This window comes from Eptatretus burgeri, chromosome 5 (assembly GCF_056783735.1).
Source record: "Eptatretus burgeri isolate ZD-2024b chromosome 5, Ebu_testis_v1, whole genome shotgun sequence".
NCBI lineage: Eukaryota > Metazoa > Chordata > Myxini > Myxiniformes > Myxinidae > Eptatretus > Eptatretus burgeri.
In genome coordinates this window covers 114,928,141-114,948,975 of record NC_140965.1, presented here as the reverse complement: position 1 = coordinate 114,948,975, position 20,835 = coordinate 114,928,141, and the positions used below count along the sequence as shown (strand labels likewise).

At 46.6% G+C, this 20,835-nt stretch overlaps 1 protein-coding gene across 5 annotated transcripts in view; it reads right to left on the bottom strand.

The window, feature by feature from the left end:
- Nucleotides 1-20,835, bottom strand: part of LOC147027209 (tyrosine-protein phosphatase non-receptor type 13-like) — a 284,017-nt gene that overhangs the window by 122,265 nt on the left and 140,917 nt on the right. For all 5 annotated transcript variants that reach the window (XM_085883442.1, XM_085883444.1, XM_085883445.1 and 2 more), the window contains exons 18-23: nt 11,926-12,033; nt 11,701-11,835; nt 2,407-2,699; nt 2,213-2,287; nt 1,792-1,885; nt 40-125 (exon numbers count right to left, since the gene is read on the bottom strand). In XM_085883442.1, the coding sequence (XP_085739568.1) occupies nt 40-125; nt 1,792-1,885; nt 2,213-2,287; nt 2,407-2,699; nt 11,701-11,835; nt 11,926-12,033 (791 nt within the window). The remainder of the gene's footprint in view (nt 1-39; nt 126-1,791; nt 1,886-2,212; nt 2,288-2,406; nt 2,700-11,700; nt 11,836-11,925; nt 12,034-20,835) is intronic.

Below are 20,835 nucleotides of genomic sequence, written 5' to 3'. Positions count from 1 at the left end.
AACTGCCGTGGGAAGCAAGGAGAAGTTGACGTTTCAGACCTTTCCAGTGTTGGCCAGAATCTCCACAGCCTGTTTGTGTGTTACTCCATTCAAACTGCAACCGTCAACCTCCATAAGCCGATCACCTGAGCTCACGAACAAGGGAAAAAACAGGTATGACATCATGACCACCTCAGATGCTGCAGAATAACATCCTTTTGGAGGATTTTGTTGCTCGTTCAATAGAATTTTCATTACTCGTACATCTCATTCAAAATTCTTATTCCTTGTTATAGCAAATACAAGCCGCCGCTTCGCTGATGGGAATAGTTTAGGGAGAGGGAGAGAAAGAGGGAGAGAGAAGGGAGGGGAGGGATAAAGGAGGGAGAGAGGAGGATGGGGATTGGAGGGGGGTACTCGGGATGGGAAAGGGGTTTTCTGGACATGTGTTTGATAGGGGGACTTGAGGAAAGCTGGGAGGGGGGGGATGAGACAGCACCAGAAGAGGGGAAAAAAGGCAGAATGAGGTGAGGGATAATGGAGGGAGAGAGGAGGATGGGGATTGGAGGGGGGTAATATAGATGGGAAAAGGGGTATTCTGGGCATGCGTTTGAAAGGGGGACTTGAGGGAGAGCCGGGGGGGATGAGACAGCATCAGAGGAGGGGGAAAAGGCAGAGTGAGGGGAGGGGAGGGGATGGCAGCATAAGGGGAGGGGAAGAAGGCAGTGTGAGGGGAGGGAAGGGGATTGCAGTGTGAGGGGAGGGGATGGCAGTGTGAGGGGAGGGGATGGCAGTGTGAGGGGAGGGGATGGCAGTGTGAGGGGAGGGAGGGGATGGCAGTGTGAGGGGAGGGAGGGGATGGCAGTGTGAGGGAAGGGGAGGAGATGGCAGTGTGAGGGAAGGGGAGGAGATGGCAGTGTGAGGTGAGGGGAGGGGAAGGGATGGCAGTGTGAGGGGAGAGGAGGGGAGGGATGGCAGTGTGTGGGCAGGGGAGGGGATGGCAGTGTGAGGGGAGGGGAAGAAGGTAGTGTGAGGGGAGGAGGGGAAGAAAGTAGTGTGAGGGGAGGGGAAGAAGGTAGTGTGAGGGGAGGGAGGGATGGCAGTGTGAGGGGAGGGGAAGAAGGTAGTGTGAGGGGAGGGGTGGCAGTGTGAGGGGAGGGGAAGAAGGTAGTGTGAGGAGAGGGGAGGGGAAGAAAGTAGTGTGAGGGGAGGGGAGGAGATGGCAGTGTGAGGGGAGGGGAAGGGATGGCAGTGTGAGGGGAGGGGAGGGAAGGGATGGCAGTGTGAGGGGAGGAGAAGAAGGCAGCATGAGGGGAGGGGGTGGCAGTGTGAGGGGAGGGGAAGAAGGCAGCATGAGGGGAGGGGGTGACAGTGTGAGGGGAGGGGAAGAAGGCAGCATGAGGGGAGGGGATGGCAGTGTGAGGGGAGGGGAAGAAGGCAGCATGAGGGGAGGGGTGACAGTGTGAGGGGAGGGGAAGAAGGCAGCATGAGGGGAGGGGATGGCAGTGTGAGGGGAGGGGAAGAAGGCAGCATGAGGGGAGGGGATGGCAGTGTGAGGGGAGGGGAAGAAGGCAGCATGAGGGGAGGGGATGGCAGACACAGACTTATTAGTTGAGACAAGAGCATCTCCACAGTAATGTAAAAGTTGGAAAACAACCTTTGTTCAAAATATTTAAAACAATATGTGTAAAGTACCAGGATGTTTAACTGTCGGATAAAACTAAGAGCTGACATTTTTTTGTAAACAAAGCTAAATCACAAATAACAAAATTAAAAGTTTGAAAACATTGGAAGCAAATCAGTGAGGCCAACCTGTTTGCATTTTTCCATTTTTTGCTGCAGCTCCATCAGGAATTATGGTTTTGATATAGATCCCTCCATGTTTCACAGTCGTGTTAATTCCACCCTGGAGTAAAGCATGATAATTAACATCCTGCACATGTATCTCATGCATCATGTGACACACAGAATCCATAAAGTTACATCCCATTCATGGTACAAGGTAACGTGCCACCCCAAACATGACACCACATTACTCCATAAAATAATTGCCTAATGTGTCACATGTGGTCATACTGGTTCAGCCCCATGATGGAATAGCCCCTTGACATCTCATCACCCAAGCAAAGTGTTGTGCGAAACATATTTATGGCAGCCTTTTACTATTCACAATGACGTACAAAACCTCATGATACTCAAACGAGAAGAGAGTTTTATCCATGAAGGAACTTACCGTAACTGTGAAACCGACACTTTCCTCTTCTTTTGTCAGCTCCAGTATGTACAGATCGACACTTCCAGTCTTGTCCTGTTGAGGACACACAGAAAAATGTCCACCAACATCTTTCACCTTTTGCAGGTCAAAATAGTTTATAATGAGTGATGCTCCTTTTGTAGAAACACACAAACGAGCACGTTGTCACTCACCAAGCCATTGTAGTTCTTGTGGTTCATATTATTGTGTTCACCTGACGCACCATGGCTGATTGTTGTCTCTGTCAATGGCGATTGGGCAGCACTCTGCAGGTTTTCTCTTTGTGACGCCGAACCCAAAGATGTTCGAGCAGCCATTCCCTGTGTCCTTAGTTTGAACGCTGACAAGTGTTGTTCGTCCTCAATGCTTGATACCGCCGAGGTGACACTGTTGGTCTTGCAGGAGTGTGGGATCCAATCAGGCTGGATGGCACGAGGACCAGGGATGCTGTGCTTTGAATCATTCCCTGCCAACAATCACACAGTAGCATCCTCTTTGTAAAACAACACTGAGGAAACTTCTAAATGGCAACAAGAACTTACTCTCGAGGAATTATTTGAGTTAAATGATTCGACCATGATTAATAAACAAACACGAAACCTGGTTGAGCACATTCCTCTGTGAGGCTGAACGGTTTACGTTGTGTATCCCACCGATCGGCCACATCTGCATTTGAACCTTAACCAAAATGTAATCAGCTTGTTGTTATCACCAAAACAACTCATCAACATAGTTGTCATAACTCGTCCGCAACTTTTTGAAATATCATGATATTATATATATATATATATATATATATATATATATATATATATATATATATATATATATATATATATATATATATATATATATATATATATATATATATATATATATATATATATATATATATATATATGTATAATGTTTGGCCCCATCTCTCAAAGGTGAAGAATCACTTGTTTATTTTTTTTTTGTATACCTTGTGTAGGCTCGTGTGAGAGCTAACACACAACGCACAGCAAGGGGGGCATGAGACAAGAGGGGAGGGAGTGGGAAGGACAAAACAGTGGGGAACAAAGATATTAGGAGATCTGTGGAAGGGAGAGGGATGGAGCGGGGAACACGGGGTATACAAGATGGACACTACAGGGACTTTCAGGAAGAAAAGCAGGGAATTTGAAGGAGGTGGGTTTGGGGTGGCTTAACGAGGGTAGAAAAGATTGAGGATTTGGATGGGGAAAGATGAGAGGTGGTGGTTGTGGTGGAGTCTGCGGGCCTACGGGGAAGGGCATGGTGATGATGCATGATGGGCGTGATGATGGGGGGAGTGGTCGTGGTGGTCAGTGTATCGGCAAGGGATATAAGGTGTGTGCGCCGCCTGAGGCGTCGTAGTAATGCTGGAGTCGCCCGGCTCGTGAGTGTGCCGAATACGGAATAAAGGGGGGCCGCGGGCACAGTACGCCCGCGCTCGCACTTGTGCAACACAGCCGGCTCGACTGTTCCTCCGCATCGTGTCTGCCTGCTAAGCATCTCCCATTTCAGTACATTACAGTTGGCGAACGAGGATCTTCGGATCGGCGTGTGCAGGGTCGGCAAGTACCCCGTGCGGTTCCAAGCTACGGAGCCAAGGGTCTCACCTGCGCGAGCATGGCAGAAGGTCGGGGCACGGCACATGGACGTGTACCCGTATTCGGGGGAGATGAGTTAGAGTTGTTTTCTGAACAGTTAGGTTGCTACGTTCGGGCGAATGATGTAGAGGATGAAGAGAAACGCAAGGCGATCTTGCTCGCCTCGCTATCAACGGAGCACTACCGCCTGCTGAGTGATTTGGTGGCTCCAAATAGACCCAGTGATGATGTGCTATCCCTTCAGGACATCGTGGCGAAAATGAAGATCCACTTGGCGCCAGAGAAGTCGTTACATCTCGCGCGGTTCCAGTTCGATCATCTCGCTAAGGGTGGCGAGGAGCGCGTTGCGGACTTCGTAGCACGAGTGAAGCATTCGGCTGTGCCGTGCAAATTCACGACAGAGGAGCGTCCGACACGGCTCAGAGATCGTTTTATTTCTGCTCTGCGAGACGCGAAGATGGTAGCGGCCATCCTGCGATTGACCGACATCACATTCGAGTCGGCGGTCGTGACTGCTTCGTCTGTCGAGCAGACACTCACGGATGTCCGCGCCATTGCTGGCCAGGACGTAATGAGTAGCTCCAGCTGGGGCATGGCGGCTAATCCCGAGGTCCACGCGGTGACCGCACAAGTGCCGCGGGTCGCGCAGCCCGGAGTCCGAGCGATGGCTCAAGTGCCGCAGGTCACACGCGCGCCTGGCGGTGCGGGACGAGGGGCACCGCAGCACGGTCGCACCGGGAGCGAAGGGGCACCGCAGCACGGTCGCACCTGGAGCAAAGGGACTCTCCGCGGCTGCTGGGGGTGTGGGGGTCCGCATCTGCGACAAATGTGCCCGTATAAAAACACCGTGTGTTTGCATTGTCACAAGGTGGGACATTTGAAGCGTGTGTGTCGGATGGCGGGGGCCTCCGATGGGGTCTTGGATGACGAGGTGCGAGAGGACCCCAGTGACCTGGAGATCGGCCTGCAACCGGGGCCTGACGATGCCGGCGAGCCGGAGCGGGAGATGCAACCACGGTTGAGTCTGTTTTCTGTTGGTTCGGAGATGACGACGCCTTTCACGGTTGAGGTCGAAGTGAATGGCCAACCGACTGTGTTTTGCGTGGATACCGGGGCGGCAGTGTCGGTCATGGATGAGCGGGCGGCTCGTGGTCTTCGCGGTATTCGCCTGGTCAAGACGGCCTTGTCGTTATACACGTACACCGGTGAGGCGATTGCACCGCTTGCGAGGGCCGACGTCTCAGTGCGCTACCGAGATCGACGCGCCCGGCTCTCGGTGTTCGTTGTACGAGGGGAGGGGCCCCCCCTTTTGGGTCGGGACTGGCTGGCGCACCTCGGACTGGATCTCCGGTTTGTACCTCCAGATGTGCCAGTGCTCTCTTCGAGGCCTTCGTCGAGTACCGAGGGCGAGGCTCTGGCGGCGGGGGCCGCGTCGATGCAGCGGGAGTGACCGTTCGTTGCTGCCGGCGGCAGTGATGTGCGGTTCGGGAGCAGCGAGAGCCGTATCAGCTCTCGCGATGAGTTCCCGCGCTTCGCTCGCGATGAGTTCCCGTGCTTCGGCAGGGTTCGTGAGGCAATGCGCGTCGGTGTTGTGCAGGCAGCTTCAACAGGTGACGGTGAGCCCATGGCGTTAAAGGGAGTCGCGAGTCACAACATCGAGTCGGCAACCAAGAAGCGGACTCGTGATGTGGGTTGTGGGTTGTTGTTCATGGCATATGTGTTTTTCCTTGCTCTAGTGATGCAGTTTAACGTTGTTGAAATAAATGCCAGCAGTTCTCGTGTGAAAGTGGATTTGGCGGAGATCAGTCAATGGGAGTTGTATTATGATCAATGTGATGTGGGGGCTTCAGGAGCGGTGGTGGCGAATAAAAAGGTTGGGTTGGCCTTCCATTGTCCCGGGCCGCAGGTAGTTGCTTTGTCATGTGCTGGGATTTTATCAGAAAAGCGCGCTGTACGGAAAAATGAGTTTGCAATGCTTCAAATAATGTTCGTAGTGATTTATAACGAACCTATGATTGCAGTGTGGTTTAAATGGAGTTGCTCCCGTCTAGCTGCCGTGTGGGTCTCGGAGGTCGACTCGGAACAAAGACTGGTGCCCTGGTCCGGGTTATCCCCACCTCTGATTGCGAGCGCAGCTCTCTGTGTTCGCTCAAGGCCGTTGGGACGGGCGTTGGCGTCTCAACTGATTGTGGTGCGTGAGTTGTTTTGGAGCATTAAATGCATGCAGCCAGCGGCGCTGTTCAGTGCCCCCGGCCAAGGTCGATCAAGGCTGGCGCCACAGCTTCCAGACAGCGGGCTTCCGGCCTCAGAATGTTTATCTACGTCGGGTCTGCCTGGGGGGAGTGGGCCGGAGGCGTTTGATGGTGCCGGGGGAGGTTGGCTCGAAAGGTCGTCACGACCTCGCGAGGGCCATGTCAGCATGGGCCGCCTGGGAGCGTTTTTGCTGCGTAGTGCTGCTGTGCTTCTCATTTGCTGCTTCATATCGGTAACGCGGTCAGAGTGGGGGGGGGGGGCTTTGTGCACCTCCGTCTTTGAAACCTGGCCTTTGCTGCTCCACTCGCTATTTTCATTTTATTTTCATGATTATTATACGGAGTCCTTCGTGTTCTGTATGCTTCTTATAATGGTAATCATTTAATAATCATAGTTTTAGGGGGGAGGAGTGTGGTGGCGTCTGCGGGCCTACGGGGAAGGGCATGGTGATGATGCATGATGGGCGTGATGATGGGGGGAGTGGTCGTGGTGGTCAGTGTATCGGCAAGGGATATAAGGTGTGCGCGCTGCCTGAGGCGTCGTAGTAATGCTGGAGTCGCCCGGCTCGTGAGTGTGCCGAATACGGAATAAAGGGGGGCCGCGGGCACAGTACGCCCGCGCTCGCACTTGTGCAACACAGCCGGCTCGACTGTTCCTCCGCATCGTGTCTGCCTGCTAAGCATCTCCCATTTCAGTACATTACAGTGGTGAGCAGCTGTTTTGAAAACCTGGAGGGAAGAATGGGATTGAAGAGAGTGTGGAAGTTTATTCCAAAGGTGAGGGAAAAGAGGAATGAAAGAGGGAAGATAGAAAGACCACCAACCTGTCTGCGGTGAGAGAGTGAGAGGCCAAAAGACTCAGCCTCATCGCGGGAGATACCAATGATCCGACATGCCTTCATTTCCATAGCGTGAAGCCAAGAAGGTGAGAGGCAGGAGCAGCAGCCCAGATGGGAGGGAAGAGTGGGATTGAATAGAGTGAGGGAGTTTATTCCAAAGGTGGGGAAAAAGAAGAATGAAAGAGTGAAGGTGAGCAGTGATTCGTGATTTTGGTAGTTTTACCAGAAAGGGGTTGTTGGCGGACCTTGAGTGCCCTGCGGAAATGTGGTGGGGACAAATCGCAGAGAGAGGGGGGAAGACTGGAGAAGAGACGGAAGAAGACAGAAAGACCGCCAACCTGCCTGCGGTGAGAGAGTGAGAGGCCCAAAGACTCAGCCTCATTGCAGGAGATGCCAATAATCCGAAATGCCTTGGTTTCTACAGCGTGAAGCAGAGAAATGTGAGAGGCAGGAGCACCAGCCCAGAGAGGAGAGCAATACTCCATCAGGCTGTGGACGAAAGCTTTGTATGTGGTCAGGAGCTCAGGTGGGCCGAGGAAGGACTTTGCACGACGGAGGATTCCCAGTCTGCGACTGTCTTTGGAGGCCAGGTTGGAAATGTGGCTTTCCCAGGAAAGATCATGGCAGATAGTGAGACTCAGAAGCTTGAAAGAAAGGACTTCTTCCAGAAAAATGTTGAGAAAGTCGTTGGGGGGGGGGGTTAAAAGTCCTTTCGGAGAGACATAGTGAGAGTGTGAGATTTGTCCAGATTGAAAGACATGTTCCACGTGTTGGACCAGTTTGTGATTTTACCCAGATCTCCAGTGAGCGAAGAAGCTGCTGCATGCTGGTCTGAGGGATGATCAATGGTACGGCAGAGGGTGGAGTCATCAGCAAAGAGATATAGAGGATTTTCCAGAGTCGGAGAGATCATTGATGAAAACCAGAAAAAGAAAAGGGCCCAGAACGCGACCCTGAGAAACTCCAGCCTGGACAGGAATGGGGGATGAAAGAACTCCATTTAGGGCCACACGTTGACTGCGACAGAAGAGGAAGTCTGTGAGCCATGAGTGGAGGTGGCTTTGGATACCATAAGAAAAGAGTTTGGTGAGCACGGCAGGGTGCCAGACCGTATCGAAGGCACACGATATGTGTAGGGATATGGCTCTGATTTCATGTCTGGCATTGAGGACCTCCACCCATTGATGGGAGAGCAAAAGCAGCATATCCAGGGTAGAGTGAGCTGGTCTGAAACCAAATTGGTGATTGGAAATCAAGCCGTTGGAGAAGAGGAAGGATTTCATGTCTGAAGCAATGATGGATTGCATAACTTTGCTGATGATTGGGAGAAGGCTGATTGGTTTGTAGTTGCAGGGATCTCTTTTTGCACAGCGGTAATGTTTGCTGGTTTCCAAGCAGATGGCAGATGATCTTGAGCAAATGAGAGGAGGAATAGAACAGAGAGAGGGTGAGCAAGAGCAGAAGAGCAGGTTTTTAGGACACATGGGCTGATGCCATCTGGACCGGTTGCAGAATCTGAGTTGAGGTTTGACAGCAAACTCTCCACCTTGTCAGGAGAAAAGGACACATAATCCAGGGACAGTTGGGTGCGACTGGGTCAGGTGGGTAAAGAAAGTGATGGGTTTCGGACACAAGATTTCGATGCAAACACCGAGTTTAGACATTCAGCTTTTTCACATGCAGTGTTCTGCAGTGCGGCCATTTGAGGTAAGGGAGGGGATGGAGGGGGAACAAACACCAGAAACAGATTTGAGTAGATGCCACTAGGATTTGTTGGAGGGAGAGAGGTTTGAGAGTTCAGACATGAGATTAGAAAGATGTTGTTTTCTGGCTCTCCTGAGGGTAGATACACACTTGTTCCGAGCTTTATGGAAGGAACTGAGATTACCCTCAGTTGGGTTTGCTTTCCATGAGGCAAAGGCAAGTTATTTCAGGACAACTGCCTCGCCACAAGCTTCAGTGAACCAAGGGTGGGAGGAAGTGGAGGACAACTGAAGATGAGAGGGGATAAATCTGTGCATGAGGGAGAGCAAGTTTCTTTGAAAGAATTCCCAGGATGAGTTGATGTTGGAGAAAGTAGCGATAGGAGACCAGTCTATAAGTTTGATGGCTGCTTGGAGACCTTGCCAGTCGGCTTGAGTGAAATGCCAGATTCGACGGCGGTGAGGTGGTTCTCTGATAACAGCCAGAGAGATGTCCACTTTGACAATGATGTGGTCAGAAAAAACGATTGGAGCTAAGGACGAGCAGCAGATATTTTCAGGGAAATTTGTCAAAATCAGATCCAGAAGAGATGAAGTATCATTGGTTGAGATCCGGTTCGGGAAGTTGACCGATTGAGTCAGTCCCAATGAGTCGCAGAAAGCTTTTGCTGAGGTGCCATGACAGGTGAGAGAGGTACCCACACCTTGTCAACTGGCATGATGACAATTGAAGTCACCACATATGAGGAAGTGAGAGTTTGGATGACAAGATAGAAGTTGGTCCATGTTCTCAGAAAGTGAGGTGAAGATGGAGTCATCACTGTTAGGTGGACGGTACAGTACACATATAAACATGAGGTGGGAGTGGAGGAGAAGCCGTAGCCAGAGGTATTCCTGGGGGTGTGGGGGAGTGAGGGCAGTGCATGGAGAGTGAGGAATAGTCTTTGATGAAGAGAGCAACTCCTCCACCAGGACGAGGCTCAGGTCTGTCATACCGGAGAAGGGAGTAACAGGGAGAGATACTTGGGAGTCAGACACGTCTTGGGGGAGGAAAGTTTCTGTTTGGCAGATTATGTCTGGTTTGTCAGTGGAAACCCGTATGGAAAGATCTGAAAGGTTTGAGCGAAGGCGCCGGATATTTGAGGTCCACACTATTAATGAAGAGGGAAGGGAGGAGGCTTTGGTTGCAAGGGGTGGGAAGGGAGGAGGAGGGTAGGACAAGGGAGTAGGGGGGAGGGAAGGAGGGTTGTTTAAAGAGTGTGGGGGGGGATTTCAGAATAGCTCGGGGAGGGGGCCGGATGATGAGGAGAAAAGGCTCTGTGGTGCTGAGGGAGAGGGGGGGCAAGAGAGGGGGTAGAAGGCAGTTGAGGATTTGAGGAGATGGAGTGATGTTTGTTTGTTTTGTTTTGTTTTTTGTTTGTTTGTTTTGGTTTTTTTGTTTTAAATTTAAGACAAGAAACAGTGTTTAGTTGGGAGGGCTGGGGGACATTGGGAAAGTGGGGAAGATAGCAATTGAAGATAATGCGGAGAAAATACAAATAAACACGATTGTACACCTAGAGGGGAAGGATGGATAGGCCTCAAGCAACCCGGTAGGACAAGGTCGACGAAAACTCACAAAATAGCATGATTTTTGAAACAAAACCAAACTAGGAACACACAGTAACATGTAGGTGAGAAAATAAAGTTAAAATGGGACATATAACGACCGGAAACTTAACTTTGAGATCATCAGCATAGAGCCCTGAAAGAGACCTGCCGACGCTCCAAACTTCCAAACCGGAAGTCCCAACTTGAGAAGTTAAGAAAATTCTCATGTCCAGATCTGGATTCGGATCTTCACCAAAATCGAATAAATTTGCCCTTGCCGCACACACCCAATATGTCCACCAAGTTTCATCCCAATCAGTCCACAACTTTTTGAGATATCGTGCTATATATTAATTTCGCCCTCTCTCTCAATGGTGAAGAATCACTTAAAAATTATCAGATCCGGATCTGGATTCGGATCTTCACCAAAATTGAATTAATTCTTCTTTGTCACACACCCAACCTGTCCACCAAGTTTCATCTGAATCAGTCCACAACTTTGTGAGATATCCTGCACACAAACAAAAACACAAACAATCAAGAAGAAGACGTCGTGCAGAGCATGAATCTTGCAAAATCCATTTTAAAACAAATTTGACCTAAAAAATAATTGGTGGTTGAATTCAATGAACAAATATGCAACTCCTCCTCAAATTTCAAGACAATCGGATGAAAATTGACAATTTTAGAAATTCGGACTGTGTTGACATTTTGGCCTAAGTTGACCTCAAAAACTAATTGGTGGTTGAATTCAGTGACCTGATATGTTGAAAATTTCGTTGAAAAGCTTCGTTGAAAATTTGATGACAAAAGCTCAAATCAAATGGTCAATAAGTTACGGCGCACACACACACACACGATTGCAAAATCCCATCTCCCATGCTAATTGGATCAACTCAGGCCTGAGACTGTGGCTGCTCTTGCTTGTTTATTACTTAAATTAGCAAAGTATATCTCATTACTTTTTGGTTAGATGTGCCATTTTTCTTTCTCTAAAAAAAATAAACATATTTATATGTATTTCTTTATTTTTAAGTCCTGCAACTAATTTTCCACAGCTGATGTTTTCATAACAATAGAATGACCTGTCAGAAAATGCTTCTTAATGTAGTTTTCATTATTATTTTGCACTTGGCAAATTCAAATGTATAGTATTGATGACTTGCTCAAAGGAGAAATGATATGTGAAATTGACAGCAATCACCAAAACCATAATAGCTTGGTCATTGCCCTCACCTATAAAATCAAGGGATGTACAGTATATATCCGTGGAATAAATTATTATATCAGATCGGACCAAAAATGCAGCTTAGACATTTCAAAAATCTGAGTTTTAAAACCTCGACTAAAACCTTCAGCAAAGTTTACTCCAAGACAGAAAAAAAAAACTTGGAAAAAGGACAATACAAAGGACTGAATACAAAGGACAAGATAAAGGACAAAAAGATTACTATCAGGTAGAGAACCCACCTGGAGAATGTTCTGCCATCTGGGATCTTGAAATGAGCATCAGGATCTCTAGAGAGCTGGCCTGAAGGAGTTTACGGACTTCGGTGCAGTCCAGACCACCTATTGCGACCGAGTTCACCAAGATAATTTTGTCTCCTACCAAAAACATGTATAAAATATTAGTGGAACTCTTTTATGGCAATCAAGGTAGTCATTGCAAATACCAATTTCAAGGGAGAGTCTTACCAACACAAAGCTGCCCTCCAGTATGCGCTGGACCTCCTGAAACGATGCAGCTTACAACAATAGATGGAGCAACTTCTCCATCATCATTTGATTGCACAATATCGAATCCTTCACAGAAAAAATGGAATGGGGGGAAAATACATCAGACACAATTTGTGACTGTCTCAATAATGGATTGAGTGCAGGGTTCCAGCAGACAGTCAGTGTTCTTATCTTTGGGGTCAATAGGTCATTTCAGGCTCAGGTATGAAAATAAAATTCTGCCAATATGATTTGATGATGATGCATCCATCAAAGGAGTAATCTATCCGATATAATAATACACTTATTACCCTGCACGCACGAAGCGAAAACAGGCTGAAGCGATTGGTTCACTTTGTTTGTCTGTCTATGGAGGCCAGTTTCTGATGGAGGAGCTATATTTTGAACACTGCAGAACATGAATGGGAAGACGAACCAGCAGTTTAACAGTACTTTGCCTCCAAATTTGGAAAATTGTATGGCATCTAGTCCCAAGCACACATGTGCACAGAGGAGTAAGGTAAAAAAAAAATCTAGTCTGACTGCCCGTCTGAGAGTGAAACAAAATTGAAAATCGTTCCAACCAGGAAACGTACTATTTTTAGGGACATCATAAAGGACACAAACAACAGGCATGAAGAACTAATGTAAATGTGTTAAACTAATAATAGGCGTCCACACCCATCCTTGACCATGTTGTGGAGCATTGGCTGAGACCCTCATTTTTTCTTTCTTCTGCCCTCACTTTTCACTTTTATTCACTTTTAAATTCGTTTTCACTGCAACCGCTTCAGCAATTGACATAAAACTTTCAACATTGGGCTGCCTACCCATGAATAATGTGTTAATTAAACAGAAGACCAAGAAGGAACACAAAGAAGTAAAGAGCAAAGATGGAGTCATTCGGAGGAACCTGGATAAGATGCGGGTTTCAGCCGCAACTCAGCAACCCTCAAACCCATCTAAGTGCAGCCAAGTGAGCCTTACAGAAAATTTTCTGCAAGAATTCACTTCTCCTTAGAGAGATAGATTATGAAAGAGGTGAATAGAAAGTAAAAGAGATGAAAGAGACAAAAAAAAGCAAGAATTCTAATGAAAAGAGAATTGTGAAAAAAAATACAAATAAAATAAGAATAATGAAAAATATTAAAATTCAAAAACAAAAATTACAAGGAAATGTGAAAGGAACACAGAACAAAGATGTCAGGAAGAATCTGGACAGATACATTTCAGCAGTCACTACCCAGGCTCAACGCAGCAACACGTACAAGCTACTAGAGGTTAACATGCCAAAAACCTAAGACATTATGGCCAATTTTCAGGAAGTTTTGGGTAATAATTTTAACATTAAATATAAAGAGGTAAATTTATGTTTTCCCCATTTTTTCTGGATCCCTGAGCTTCCTACAAACCCACATATGTTTCAGTTTATCGTGGGAGTTAGGCAAAGTACTTTGAAACAATGTACAGTACTTTTGAAACCTTGTGTACAAATTTGGATTTAGCTCTGGTTAAGGATGAACTCTTCAGTGTTATTGATAAAGTTTTTAACTATTATGAGTTTTTATGTATCAGGTCAGAAAAAAAAAAGTTTGAACAACAAAAATTTAAAGATGCAGTTCATTTTATTTTGTTTAATACTTTTGTATCTTTATGTGGGAAAATATTTCAACAAATAAAAGGTATTCTAATTGTGGGAAAGGTAGCCCTCTATTAGCGGACATTTTTTTGGTTTATTGTGAATTTTCGTTTTGCAGAAGTTGATGAAGGAGAAGATGTATTGATGATATTTGTAAGGTTAATTATAAGTTTTTTGATAAGCTGATTCATAGGATTTATTCAGAAAGCCTAATTGCAGATATGAGTGGTAATGATGATAGTGAAGTTACATATCTGGATGTATTATTTAGAATTGGAAATAATTGTTTTAGTACAAATGTGTATCATAACGTTGACTATTTTAGATTGCCTGTTGTCTTGTATACCTTTCCGTCTAGTAATGTGCAAGTTAAGATACACTAGGCCTGCAAAAGTATTCACACCCTCCAAAGTTTTCACATTTTGATGCCACCTGAGCCTATTTCATGATGCTTTCAAATCAAACTCTCCTCCTCTTGCTGCTCACTCGGTTTTTCCACTAAATGCAGGTTAACCAAGACTACCACCTACCAAGTCATTTCTGATACTAAAGAGATTCCTTCGACAAGAAGAGTCGACTGTAAGCCTCTAGTAGCAGGTCCTGACACCAACTCAGACTTTAGGTGAACCACCTCAAGAGGTGTATTAACAAAGCCACCAACACCTTGTACCAGTACACTGGCACCAGTTGCCATCTTCTCTATTAATGGCAAGATGCCTTCTAACAACAAAGACTGGAATGCCCTGGTATCTCTCAAGATTTTAATAGGTTGTGGATCAGCAGTGTCAACTGCAGCTGACGCAAAACCCTCGCTAATAAAAGGTTTTTTTATCCCTCATTAATAATGTTTAGATCTGGTGTCACATCCTTTTTGGGTGGCCCTTCAAAAGCCACTGTCTGCAAAGCGTGCTTTTGAACATTAGCGAGTATAGTTTGAATAGTCTTCAGCTGATAATCACTTTGGTTTCTCCTTTCTAAAATATGACACTGAGATATTAGGTGTCCTGTCCTCTCTTGCAAAAAGCACATATTAGAAGCCTTGACAGATATTCAGTTGTCTGTTTCTGAACACCAGAAATATTTAACTTCCAGTCATCAGGCTTAAAATTATCAAAGTTGGGATGAGAGTTTTCTGGAAGACCTTTAAATAAAGGTCGATTTCCCTGACTTGGTTTACTGTAGCTCCTTAAGTTGCTTTTGGTTAGAAAACCCGGTTTGTGGAGATATTGTATATTTTGTGAGTCAGAGCATAATTGTCAGCTTTAGTTGCTACAGTGTGCAACTCCTATACCTTTCGTTCGTCGAAATGTCAGAATGCACACACTGCTTGAACTTCTCCACAAACATCAACTGTTTAAATCTGTCAGTCTTTCACCCCAGCTCCTGAATCTCCATTTCTTTCAAATTACACTCCTTTTCTTGCTCTTGGTTCAACATCTCCAGTTTTTTGTTTTTAACTTTCTCTTTCCAGAATCTCCAGTTCTTTTAATTTCAGCTCCAATTTTTTTAATGCAATACTTTTAGACTTCTCATCCGTTAACAATTGGAACGCTGATTACTCCAAATGATTCTTCTCATCCAAATGGTTTACCACCAATGACAGAATTTCAGCTTTCTTTAAATTTGGTCTAACCTCAAGGTTACAATACTTAGCCATCCACAAAAGCTCAAATTTCTTTAACGTACTAACTTGTTCCTCATCTAGTGACTCAACAAACGTCTTTACATACATCAAACACCATTTTTGGACATTTGTTGGTTTCACATGGTTTTCTTTTGATTAATTTATTAGTGGCGATTTCGTTTAAGATCCCGGATGAGCTCCCAATTTCTGTTACGTGTCGACCTCAGGGCACCGTAGCGAGTGCACCAAAACCCCGGAAGGCATCACAGCAGAAAATAAAGACACTACTATGCTCTACGTGGTGTTTTAAGGGTGAAACCAACGTACAACAGGAGACAGAAGGATAACCTTATAAGGAATATTTATTAATCTCTACTGTCTACCTTAAGCACAATAATCTATATAAGAAGAAAGCTGTTTGTGTGTCTGTCTGTGTGTGTCAACATTTTTCTCAGAGATGGCCAAACAGATCTTTGTCAAACCTTCAGAGGTTCATCAGTGCAAGCCGCGGAGTGTTTTAGGGGAAAGGAATTTTTTGAATTAATTATAATTAATTACCTGTAATTACCTCCGCCACCGAAGGTCAAGGAGGTTATGTTTTCACCTCTTTCTGTCTGTCTGTCTGTCTGTCTGTTTGTCTGTCTGCTTCAGGTCAGGTATGGGAGCATGTGCCAGAACAGCGCGTCGCTGCATCCACTTTCCACTGGTACGCCAGGAGCCTCCGTCTGGCCATTCTCCAGGCAGATGGCTGGCCCATCCCCATCTCCTTGAGATGCTGATCAACCTGCCGCAACCACGAGGCACATGGTCAGCCCATTAGCCTCCTCTACTCATGAGACTCCCTCACTGAGAGAATCTGGTGAGCAGGATCAGCATCAGGAAAGCAAGCCACATGTCCTTACAGCCTCAGCTGACACACACAGGCTATGCAGGTAAAAAATCTCATTCGAGTCTCTCAACAACTGCTTATCAGACGCAAAGTATAACCAGCGAGAGCCAAGGATTCTCTGAAGAGACCAGGAACCAAAGGAATTAAGTCTCCATCTCAGATCCCTAGTCACAGTCCAAGTCTCAAATCCGTGGAGCAAGACTGGAAGCACCAAGGACCTGAAGATTTTGACTTTTGTCCTCCCGCACAGGTACCGGCTGTGCTACACCCCATGATCAAGTGAATCCATGACTCCCCAGGCCCAACCAAGATATCTGTTGACCTCTGGCTCACAGCCAACAGAGACGTGAATATCACTGCCAAGGTAAGTGAATCTCTGTGACCTCAACATCCTCGCCACAAAGAGGTACAGACAAGACAGCAGCATCCAAGATGAACATGTCATTGAAAGCCTGGATCTTAGTTTTGACACAGGAAACCTGTGATCCCAGTGGCTCCGACTCCTCATTCAGCACCTCGAGGGCCCCAAAAGGATATCGAGTGTCTCTGCAAAGATGAGTGCATCATTTGCGAAATCAATGTCAGAGATCTTGATATTCCCAAAAGATGCAACGCAGCTTGATGTCTCCGACATCCTCCCCAGAATCCAGTTCATACAAGTGCTGAAAAGTGTGGGGGCCAGAACACACCCCTGACGAACTCCAGTAACAACGGAAATAAGTCAGAGATAGTACCACCACATCTCACAGCACTCTCAGTACCAGAGTTCAGATTAATCAGTTTTGGTGGAACCCCACGAAGACCAAGAATCCTCCAGAGGGCATCCCGAATCACTGAATCGAATGCTTTAAAGAGATCAACATAGGCTGTGAGCAGCCCCTGCTTAAACTCTCGTCTACATTTGGTGAGGACCCAAAGAGCAAGGATACGGTCAATCGTTGACCTCTTTGGTGTAAAGCCTGACTGCTCTGGACACTGATGCTCAAGCAGATCATGGCGAACCCTATTAAGAATTATTTGAGCAAAGAGCTTGCTCGGCACTGAGAGCAGCTTCACCCCTCGTAGTTGGTGCAGTCTTGGCGAATACCCTTCCCTTTCTAAAGAGGGACAACAAGGCCCCTCTTCCAGTCACTTGGGATGATGCCTGTGTTCCAGGCAGAGCACAAAACTGCATGCAACGACACGAGTGCAGCATTTCCACCAGCCTTGAGAAGTTCAGCATGGATGCCACAGATCCCAGGAGCTTTACCCCATTTCAACAGGTTCATCACAGTCTGCGTTTCCACAAACGAAGGTGGAGCACAGTTGATTGGAGGGTCAGCCATAGGGATAGTTACACCCCTGACATCCAACTCGGCAGCTGGTTGATTAGCCTGGTACAACAGCTCAAAGTAACTGGCCCAGTGGGACTTCACTTCAGACTCCTCCGTCAAGAGCCTACCCCCATCTGCTCTAACTGCAGTACACCGAGGGATGGGCTTGGAGGAACACAATGCATGAATTCCACTGTAAGCGGGACGAGAATCACTTGACCACAGGTGATACTACACCCCCTCACAGATTCCTCGCACATTGGACTCCTTGTCCACCCTCAGTGCATGTGCAGTTTTATGCCTCAGCTCTCTATCAGCTCAGCTTTGCCATTCAGCCTGGCCCTGCGACTGGTCAATGGTATCCAGTGTCCCTTGAGAGAAAAAATTCTTCTTCGCCCTCCGGTAAATTCCAAGACATCCATCGGCAACATCAAGGACGGTGGTCTTGAAGGCACTCCACAACTCTTCAGGACCCCCCAAAGCACCCAGACCCCCCAAATCTCCACTCAGCCTGTTTACAAACTCCTCAGCTACCCTGTCATTCTTGAGCTTGCCAACACCCTGCCTCGGCTGGGATGGGTCCACTCACCTGGATTTCAGCTGCAACTTCAGAGTTGCTTCAACAAGCCAGTGGTCAGTATTGAAGAACTGAGTACTCTGGTAGACCCAGCAGTTCTGGATCATCCTACAGTGACCATGAACGAGGACATGGTCAATCTCCTTTGCCACACCGCCAGCATTGGAATACCAAGTCCAGCGATGAGCTTGTGGGCACTGAAACCATGAACCAGCCACCCTCAGTCCATTACTACTTACCTCAGTCCATCAAGGAACTTATGCTATTTTGGTTCATAGTTCCTGACCCATGGGGACCAACACACACCTCAGAACCATCCTCATCAGTTCCAGTTGATGCAATGAAATCCCCCAAGACTAGAAGAACATCTCGCCTGGGGCATTGATCAACTGCATACTCGTGCGTCGCATAGAATGTGTCCTTCACGGCGAGATCACTCGCCTCAGTCAGAGCATAAACAGAGACCAGGGAAATTACACTGAAGGAGTGACGAGTCCTTAGTCTCATAATACATTCATTGACCGGTGTTACCTCAATTATCATTGGAGTCAGCTTATTGGACACAGCTACAGCAACTCCTTGGGAATGGTAACCATGAGAGCGACCAGACCAATAGTAGGTGTAACTACCCACCATGATCTCTCCGCAATCTGGTCTCCGAACCTCAGAGAGTGCTGCAATACCGATGTCCAAACGCTTGAGCTCAGATGATAACAGAGACAGGTGATCATCCTCTCTCTGGGATAGGACATTCCAGGCACCCACCTGAAGGGACCCCCTCAGGTGAACCAAAGGAGACCTCCGTCTCGTGGATGACACATCAGCACCACCTCAACGCACACTCCCGCAAACTGACCCGGGAAGGTTACTCCATGGTTTTCCTCCTATCATCAAAGTTTGGGAGTCCCGAAGACTTTACCACAATCCCGTCATGTGGTGGGCTGCCCTGCAAAGGGAAGCTGCACAGGAGGTTCTCCCACGGAGTGGTTTTTCAGGGGGGTTTTTGTGCTCTTTGTGCGTTTTGTGGAATGAAGGGTTTTATGGTGGCCGGAGCACAAATCCTGCCACCAACCTCTTAATAAAAAGTAACCCAACTGCAGGAGGACATCCACAGACACAGTTGGGCATTAGATATGGATGGCCGTTGGCTCACAAGGAGCTCCTCCACCCTATGAGCTCCTAGAGCCGAGAGCCTTCTCAAAATGGCACCAACGAGGGAATACAAGGAGCAGCTTTCAAATTGTCGCGTAGATAATAGAAGTGCAATGTCTGACAGGTCGATCCCACGAGTAGAGGGAGTTCTGCGAAGAATTCCTCATTGGGTATGATATAAGAAGTGGAGCTGAATCTCCACGGACCAATGCACAGCGCGTTGAAGTTGATCCGTTGTGGCAGGTAATTGGGAAGTCACTGCACCTTCCCGGTTTGCATACAGAAGACCCCAATTCCTCCTTCACTGGGTATGTCAGTTTTAAAATGATATGCACTGCTTGAAACAAAGCATGGTAGCTCATTAAAATGTGTTGATACCTTCTTGCTCTTCTCATCCTTCTCTCTCCCCATCTCTCATTCCGTTCTCAAAACTGTCCTTGCCTTTCTCCTCGTGTTGTTATCACCATGCGCACACGAAGCGAAAAGCTGGATTAAGCAATTGGTTTGTGTCTGTCCGTTCATCCATCCATCTGTTTTATCAGTTTAAGATGGTCACTTTATGATCGGCGAACAGCTTATTTAAATCGAATGTTATATTTTGAACATGAATCTGAACATGAACAGAAAGACAAGTTTGCTGTTTTACTCCATATTTACACCGATTTTGTCCCAATCATGCATGCGCACAGAGGGGTAAGATAATGTTTACACTCTGTCTGCCTGGCAGTGAAACAAAACTGAAAATCATTCCAAACAGGAAACCTACCGTTTTTAAGGACGTCAAAATGGATGCGTACAACCGGCACAAACAACTAATGTCACGTGTTAGATAGGGTGGTGTAAAAGCCGCTGGATAAAATGGTGGAAAACCCGGGAATTAATTTATTTTTACAACTTTAAACCTCTTTAAATATTTATTTTAATTGAAATATATATATATATATATATATATATATATATATATATATATATATATATATATATATATATATATATAAAATCGATATAGAGCATGAGGGGGCATGAGATGCGAGAGGGAGAGTATTTTGGGGAAGAATACTCTGTCAATATGATGAAGGAAGTACGAGGCCAATTGACGCTGCATTCTATGGTGATCAATGTAGCCTCCATCTTCTAAACTGCAACTCAACATCGTCTTTTACAGCGTTTAAGACCATAAGAGTTATCTACGAGACTGCTTCAGTTGCACTAAACTTCTGGATCATTTAAAAACTATCTTTAATTAATTCCGTGATTTTATTAAAATTGAAGAGTATATCTGAACACTTGGCGAGTCCCCATCTATTATATTGTGTGCAGTTTTGGTCACCATACCTCAGGAAGGGCATAGCTGCCATATAGAGGGTTCAGCACAGAACTACAAGATTGATTCTGGGCCTAGCTGGACTCAGCAATAAGGAGCGTCTGAAGTAGACAGGACTTTATGCACTGGAAAGGTGGTGGTTACGAGGTGATGTGATAGAGATGTTTAAGATAATGAAGGGTATGGATAAAATAAGTGCAGAATTATAATTCAGCACAAAAGACAGTGATAGGACCAGCGGCCAGAGCCTGAGAGTAAATAAGAGGAGAGTTAAGACGGTAGTAAGGCAGGGGTCTTTCGCTCAGAGAGTAGTTAACACATGAAGTGGTCTCCCTGGAAAGGTAGTGGCAGCAGAAACAGGAGATAAGTTT